The sequence below is a fragment of the Cyprinodon variegatus genome, unplaced genomic scaffold, assembly GCF_000732505.1.
Source record: "Cyprinodon variegatus isolate N-32 unplaced genomic scaffold, C_variegatus-1.0 Scaffold786, whole genome shotgun sequence".
In the NCBI taxonomy this organism is placed as follows: domain Eukaryota; kingdom Metazoa; phylum Chordata; class Actinopteri; order Cyprinodontiformes; family Cyprinodontidae; genus Cyprinodon; species Cyprinodon variegatus.
In genome coordinates this window covers 179225-187419 of record NW_015151239.1, presented here as the reverse complement: position 1 = coordinate 187419, position 8195 = coordinate 179225, and the positions used below count along the sequence as shown (strand labels likewise).

At 39.8% G+C, this 8195-nt stretch overlaps 1 protein-coding gene across 1 annotated transcript in view; it reads right to left on the bottom strand.

Annotated features, from left to right (window-relative positions):
• Nucleotides 1-8195, bottom strand: part of LOC107098528 (probable cation-transporting ATPase 13A3) — a 48023-nt gene that overhangs the window by 11706 nt on the left and 28122 nt on the right. The window contains exons 11-24 of the mRNA XM_015396259.1: nucleotides 7825-7982; nucleotides 7083-7271; nucleotides 6910-6971; nucleotides 6556-6706; nucleotides 6170-6289; nucleotides 6002-6019; nucleotides 5155-5308; nucleotides 4818-4938; nucleotides 4530-4654; nucleotides 3176-3336; nucleotides 823-951; nucleotides 665-744; nucleotides 465-507; nucleotides 256-365 (exon numbers count right to left, since the gene is read on the bottom strand). Of these exons, the coding sequence (XP_015251745.1) occupies nucleotides 256-365; nucleotides 465-507; nucleotides 665-744; nucleotides 823-951; nucleotides 3176-3336; nucleotides 4530-4654; nucleotides 4818-4938; nucleotides 5155-5308; nucleotides 6002-6019; nucleotides 6170-6289; nucleotides 6556-6706; nucleotides 6910-6971; nucleotides 7083-7271; nucleotides 7825-7982 (1621 nt within the window). The remainder of the gene's footprint in view (nucleotides 1-255; nucleotides 366-464; nucleotides 508-664; nucleotides 745-822; nucleotides 952-3175; nucleotides 3337-4529; nucleotides 4655-4817; nucleotides 4939-5154; nucleotides 5309-6001; nucleotides 6020-6169; nucleotides 6290-6555; nucleotides 6707-6909; nucleotides 6972-7082; nucleotides 7272-7824; nucleotides 7983-8195) is intronic.

The following is an 8195-nucleotide window of genomic DNA, read 5'->3' as shown; positions in this document are numbered from 1 at the left end:
AAACTAAAAAGTGCCCAATTCCAAAGTAATCACCAGGGCCGCATTTGATAATAAATGAGTTTATGTTGAGGAATCAGAGCAAAAATTACTTAATGAAAACGTATGCATCACTTTTTAGCTCTCGCCTATTTATTTAAAAAAAAAAAAACCAAAAGGAGCCTATCCTGAAATACTGTTTCTATAAAATCCCAATTAAATATTTTGCCACAGTTAGAATGTGCAGAGGAATGACTTTAAAAGGGAAAGAACAGTAACCTGATGAGACTCGGGACACAGGAGATGTTGGGGGTCCTGGAGGTGAAGGGGGAAGCTACAGAGGCCTCAAGCTCTGACAGAGAGATCCCACCATGGGCCCTCTTCAGCGCCTTTTGGTTCAGAGAAAGAAAAACTTTTTAACATGTTGAGTTCCATGTATATAGACACTAAGCAGCTTCTATTTTAACTACAACAGTCAGTTTACATACCCCACAGTCATTTGCACCATCTCCACACATTCCCACAAAGTAACTAGGAAGAAATAGAGCAGAGATTTCCTGATCATTATTGGAGCTTTTACAGGTCTTACTTTTAACACAACGCCCCCAGCTCATTGATTTAAAGAACCACTCATGCATTCAGAATTCAGAATAAAGCCCAGCATCATGTGTTTATCTTAAATACTCACTCTACTCCCTGTAGTGTCTCAATGAGCTGGGTTTTCTGGTCTGGAGCCATTCTGGCAAACACCGTCCCGTGCAGCACAAGCTACAGACAACATGGGATCATTTTCAGCGTTCTATAATTACTGGAGGGATTTTCACTTTCGTGGCAGATTTGTCACACCTTCTGAAGCATGTCTGGGAAATGCTCGGCAATGATAGCGAAGGATTTTCCATTCATGGCAAAGTGGTAGAGTTCTTGTGTTTTAGGTTCCTCCACATGGCCTTCGTGCTCCAGGCTGATGCTGATTTCCTATTAAACATGACAGATACATTAAAGTCCTGTTTAACAAGTTTCTTCTAAAAACTAGATTCTCAGAAAAACACAGCTCTTGTGTTTCCATATGCATGTTTAAAGAAAAAAAAAATTAGGACATCTAATTTCATAGCAAATAGCTTTATTTAAGGGACAATCACATACAAATCAAAACAATCTTTGTCAAAGTGCAACCTGAGAGGATGGAACATTAAAGTGTTGATGATATGACATTGATTTAATACAATTTTGCATTAAAACCATGCAGCAGTACATACCAATTGGTTCTGAGTTATTAGGAATCAAACAGGCTAATTTTTATCACCAATATCCTACATTTAGTAGTTCTCCAGCGGCATTCTGATTAACAGCCAGTAAAAACCCACCTCTGAGTGCTGACATCAGAGGAAGAACCCTTTTGGAGCTAGCTCAACGTTCTATATTGGAGCCTGATGGAAACACTGATGGTGATAATGTTTCCACCACATCTAGAATGGCTTTGTGTGGTTGAACCATCAACCAGTTCAAGCTCAGGAGAAGGTAGTGATGCTGAGGAACAAGGAGCATCATGCCTTAGAGAGTAGGGGTGGTAAATCACATCCATCATGGCGATTCGATTCAGTGTAGATTTCCTGACCCAATGATTCGATTAATTTCGATACTCAAGAATACAGCACGATATGATTCGATTAATTGTTGTTTTTTTTACCTTACAGGCTAGAAAATGTTTCAAATTTGAAATAATCAATGAAAGCTGTAATATCGTTATGCATTTTTTGAGAAACAACAGCAAATAACAGAAGCAGAAAAGTTGCACTCCACCTATTCCTATTAAAACCTCATTCACTGAAAAAAAATAATACCCCTGCGTTATAGATTCTGAAAGGCTTTGCATCAAAAAATACTGCACAAAATCAGTGCAATGAGTGCAATGCAATACCTCGGCTCCAGACGTCCCCGCCCCCTACACAGACGCTCCGCTGCTCCTCTCCCAAATTGTAGCTCACCGCAAAAAGTGCCGCAGACAGGAGGCTGGCTTGTTTTGTTTTTATGACCGAAATTGCAGAAAACAACTCGTGAAGTTTGACCCGCTAGAAGAGCGAGGTGCACGAGAGCGCTGGGAGCCTTTTTCCACCTGGATCCCCACTCTTTTTGGTTCTCATGTCCCTCCGTCGTCGGACTAAACTCGCCCCCACTTCCTCACCGCCTCAGCCGTATCTAGACCCACAGTGTGTAGCACAGACCGAGCTTCCATATTGAGCATAAATCAAAAATGTCTGTGTCAAGCTCACTGCAACACACTGCTGCAGGAGTATAACCAGGAAGCGAGGTAGGAGGGCATATTAGGTTTAGCCCCACCGCAGCACGGGAGGGAGAATTACGCAAATGGATAAAAAAAAAAAACAAACAACATGAATCGATACTCTTGCGGACGTATCGATGCATCGGATTGTTGGCTGTTGGATCGATGCATCGATACAAAATGATTAATATATACACCCCTTTTAGAGAGCGGACCTCAAGATCTCAGTTTCTGAGCTGCAGGGTGATGCTCATATGACCGCACCAGCCCTGGTAGAAAACGACTTGCTACGCCTCTGGTACAGTTAGTATAACCAGCTATTAGTTTATAAATTTTAAGTAGTATATCCATCCATCTTCTTCGTCTTATCTGGGGTCGGGTCGTGGGGGTAGCAGCTTCAGTAGGGAGGCCCAGACATCCCTCTCCCCAGCCCCTTGGCCAGCACCTCTGAGGAATCCCAAGGAGTTCCCAGGCCAGCTGAGAAACAAAGTCCTTCAAGTGTGTCCTGGGTCTCCCCTTGGGCCTTAAGTGGTATATAATGCTCTAAATGAACATGATTTCCAAATAAATTTTCCACCACTGTTACAAGAAATAATCTAATATATTCTTAAAGGTCTAGCTAGAAACTCCACCCATCCTTCGCTGCCAGGGTTGTCAGATCTTCCTGTTTCCAGCCAAAAAACAATGGTCAACAGTTCAAACCCACTGTTCCAACTCTCTGTTGGTTTCCTGTATACGTTACTCTTATTTTCTCCCAATGACTGAGCACGCTTGAAATTACATTCATCATCAACATTATATTCACCCTCAGTTTTGGTCTGAAAAATATGCTAAAAAAAAAAAAAAAAAAAGTCAATACCATGTCATCAACACTTCAATGATGTTTGCCTCTTACAGTCCAGGGTTCCTTCTTCCTACCTCCAGTCTAGTTGTTCTGCTGGGCTTGTCGGCGTATCTCCACGTGATTTTGGCAGCTTGTCCATCATGAGGAGGAAAGGCATCAGCAATGATGACCGTGTCTTCAGGAGGGATCATTCCACAGTCACGGGCCACGGAGATTGCCGTCAACATGTTGTCACCTGGAGAGTTGAAGAAACAATCGTTTTTTTTATGTTATCTAGAAACTGTTCAGTCACATTTTAAGAAAAGATCAAATTCTGTATCAATTTAAAAAATATGAATCTTAAGAAATAAAGAGAAATCTCCTGGTTCACCCACAATAATATGAAGCATTAATGTTTTAGGAGCATTAATGTCTAATAACCCTTAAATGACAATGAATACATGTAGCAGAAAAGCTGACCTACTTTTAGATCAGTAATTATAAGCAAAGTAACCAAATTAACTGAAAACTGAGTAATTTTATAGAGCTACAGGCTTTCTGGGCTTTGTGTCTAATTGGTAACATCAGAGGAAGGAAGGAGGCTTGGGCAAAAAAATTTGATTCAATTAATCATTTCAAAATTTTTGTCGCTGGCAATTTAAAAAAATCTAATCAATTTTTTAATATATATATATATAGGCAGTTTTTTTGCTCCCCAGAGTTTCTGTAGCTGCAGTATTACTCTTAGGTTGCAGTTTTGCAAGCGACAGCATCACATGAAACCACAAAGAACATCATAACCAGAGGTGAGTGAGAAGTTTGTTCTAAAAAAAAAAGGAATAAAATAATTCTGTTGTTTGGAAAGGCTTAAAGCTCTTTGGCATAGTGGAATTGAGTCGCAGTGAATCCAACCAGCTCCTACTCTGTGTGTGCTCCCAGTGAGGGAGTACAACTTCTGGCGGGATAACTACCTTGACATGACACCGTGGAAGAAGGGGGGTGATGAGCTTATTTTATATGCAGTTGTATTAGAAGAAATGGGGTTGTATATAGAAATGCATATTTTAAAAGGTTCCCGGTTCAGACAGCTAACAAGCTAGCTGTTAACAGAAGCATGGCTGCCAACAGCGCAAAACGGTAGTAATGCCAAAAACTTGATGCCCCATTTGTACTTACTGCTTTCCTTAGTAATTAGGGACAAAAAATAAAATAAAAAAATCATAAATCCTATAAAAAAAATAAAAAATAAAACAGATCTTATTTTTAGGCCACATCGCCCAGCCCTAAATAAAAACAACTAAGCTTAAGGCAGACAGAGAGATTCAGAACATTTTATCAGCAGAGATAATAGGAAATATCTACACTGATTATTTCTCTAAAGCACTCTGAGCTGTTTATATTAGTTGTGTCTCTTGTTTATTTATATTTGAAGCCTTTTCCAGGTCTTACCAGTAACCATGATGGTGCGAATGTTTGCTTGGCTGAGGTCCTGCAGCACCCCTGGTGTTTCAGCCTTTAGCTTGTTCTGCATGATGATGAGACCCAGAAACTCCATGTTTGCCTCTATGTAATCCCTAGTGAGACAACAAAAACACATTAAATATGCAGCAAGACAGTGAAAACACATTTTGCATCCGAGGGAAGAACTATTGGAAACTGAACAAATTTACTACTTATTTTCAAAAATGATTCCTTTTTAAATCCTTTTAAAAAGCTGATAGTCATAGTTTGAACTACCTGTTGACGTTTTGGACTTTGTGCCAGCTGAGCTTCGATCCAAGCCGTCTGTGAGCCAGAGCAATGACTCTGAAACCCTGCTTAGTGTAACCCTCCAAAACCTGGGCAAAGTTTTCTGGCACTGGAAAACAGTTTGGATAGGGGGGTAACACAGAGGAGAATTGGTTATTTTCACAGCGGTCTATTGTTTAAATTACAGCTTTCCCTAAATGATATAAAATAACAGAACTTTATGAAGTTTTATCGGGATGTAAAACAAAAATACAGAAACACGTCTAAATGAAATGCTTGATAATTTGCTTTGACTCCTCAGGGGAGAAGACTAGAAGCACCTCACCAGTTTCCCTCTTGCACAGACTGGCCACCACCTCTGGTGCTCCCTTCATGTAGGCGTCCATACACTTCTCCCCCACAGTACGAGACACAACGCTCATCCTCTGCAGCGCCGAGGAAAAAGGAAACTGCCGCACAATACCTATCTCATATAATGACTGAACACAGGAAAGTGTGTGTAAGACTTTAGTTACAAAAAAATACTAGTTACTCATACAGACTACGGCAATTGATTGTTTTTTTTTCCAGGATGATTGTTTCAAGAACAAACAGCTAAATCTGAAAAAGGACCAATTTCACTTCAAATATAAAAAAAAAAAACGTTATTTCTTTAAAAAACATGAGAACCTAAACATTTTGAGTTAAGATAATCTACCTTCAAGGACATCAAAATTCCATCCTAACTGAAAAAAGGCCAAGATTAAAGAAAACAAAAAACATCTGAAGCGGCACAATAGAGGCCAACTGAAACTAAAATTTGGCAAGATGAAACACATGAATTTTATTTATGAATACACAAAAAATAAGAACAAAAAAGTACTCAAACAATAAGAGCTGTAACATACTGCTATGTCAGTCCTTAAAGGAAACAACATATAAAAAATATTGCTGCAATAATAGCCTTTATTTTGCAGAGGATAAAGAGAGAAAAGGAATAGACAAGCAGCAGTCTCAGGGATGGGAGCACTTCCTCTGCATTGGTCTCCTCTCACACATGCAGAAAAATAAGGTTTTGGAAGGAATTCTAAAGTACATTAAAATCCAAGGAATTCAAGATGAAGCTTTTTTTGTTGATTTCAGCATTAAAAACTTTAAACTTAATGATCACAGGCAAAAAACAGACTACTCACCGAAAGCTCAGCAAGTTCCTTTAACAGCAGAAAAACAAAAAATTCCAGGTGTTAGTGTCAAAATGTCCTTTTTCATAAATATCCTTCTAAAGATGGAAATATTCCTTAAGATCATTGCTATAAAGTGGATTAATTGCAGCTGTTGAGGTGTTTAGTTTCTGTCCGTACCATGTCCTGTTCAGCTGATTCATCAGGCTGCGAGGGCAGCAGCTGCTTGGGTGGTCGGACCACAGTGGGCATGATGCGGTTATGGAGAGCAGTTTCCTCCTCTGTGGCTTCCTCCAGGATCTGGAAATGATCATGAAATGTAGGGAATTAAAAGATTATAAAAAAAGAAAAAAAAAAATCTTCTGTTTTCTTTTTCAAGAATTTCCTTGATCTAACGGTTGAGTTTGCAGATTGAGCTACAGAGGAAAATAATTAAGGGCTTTCTCTCAACAAAGTTGTGTCCATTTGAAGTAAATATATGTTTTAATGTTACAATTAATAAAAAGCATACAGAGGCTTATTTTATATTTTAATTTACACATGACTGTGTTTATAGAGACCCTCACCCAGCCTGTAGCCTCAAACATTTTGAGGTCCAGTGGATCTCCAGACAGCTGGCCATCTATTTTGGTGAGCGAGTGGCAGGTGGCCATGCAGGCAACAAACTGCGACTTGACAAGATTCTCCTTGCTGGCACTTTCCTCTGACTGGTGAAAACTAATGGAGGAAAAGAATACATTTTAAGTGAGGAAAGGCAAGAACACTGTAAAAATGGATGTTAAAATCCTTCAAAGTGATTCATGTCATAAATATATGATCTTCCTGAAAGCTGACCACATCTCAGCAATTTTAAGACCTTCCACAAACTAACCAAAGAGTAAAATCTGATGTTCCATATGTTATCCATCAGACCAACGTACCGGCCACTTTCTGCTCTCTGGAATCCCCAGAGGTCCAATCCATCCTCTGTTAAAGTGCCCGTCTGAAAAAAAGAAAATAAGACAACTAGAATGAATTGATTTCTATAAATATCCCAGATTAGCGGCAGTTCAGGTCAATGTGTTTTTTTTATTTAAGACAGTGAAAGACTTACTTTATCGAAGCAGACCAGGTTAATCTGCCCACAGATGTTGATCCGCTGCGGGCTGATACAGAAAATGCCAATTTTTTTGAGACGACGCTGGGCGTACACAATCCCAGCTGTCATGGCTGCTGGCAGCGCTGGTGGCACCGTGATGGTTATGATATCCAGAGACTCGATGATGATGGTTTTTGCTGGCACCTGGAAAACAAAGAGTCAAACAATTTTCTGCTGCCCTAAGGTTTCTCCAAGAGCTGGGAAGATCGCTACTACTAGTAAACTACTGATGGCAGTTCCTAAAATGAGCAAGTTCTAACTTTATGTGTTTTATTTTCACAAAGACAAACCGATAAATGAAGGGCTCTAAAATAATCTTAACAGCATATTTCAAAAGCAGCTTCATATTCAAAAAGTTATTGTTTCAAAAGAGGGAACACTAAGTTTTGTCTTTTGTTCAAACCTCAGGCAGTGAACAGCTCAACTCTAATGCTAAGTTCATACCTGAAGCAGCCGAGGCAGCAGAAGCAGCTAGTTAACATGCAAAGTCAATGGTTGATGCGCATCAAGGTGCAGCAAAAAGTCACGTGCTGCAAACGCAGCTGCTGCTGGAGTTGGAACTTGTACAACTTGTACAAGCATCAAACGCATTTTTGCTGCTCTTGCTGCTTACGGTATGGACGTAGCATAAGCGAAATAGACAGATCGACTCTTATGTACGGAGAGGTTTTAGTCTCTTGGCTTCCCTCTGTAGTACCTTGTTCATGACACTGAGGACGATTGAGTAAATGAAGCCGATCCCAGCTACGGCCACCAGACACAGCAGAAAGAGGTAGGCGTCGCGATACAGCTTGAAGTCGGTGGGTTTGGGATAGAGGATGGAGCGCACCAGCTGGCCTTTGGCTGTGCTGAAACCTGGAAAAAACACAAGAAAAACTCAGACCACATCTGCCTCAGAAAGAGGTACTAATGATACGACTTAAGTCTAAAGTCTCTGTTGCGTCTTTCATTGAAAAATAACAGAGTTTTAAAGGGTCCTTATACAGGTGCTGGTCATAAAATTAGAATATCATGAAAAAGTAGATTGATTTCAGTAATTCCATTTAAAAAGTGAAACTTGTATATTAT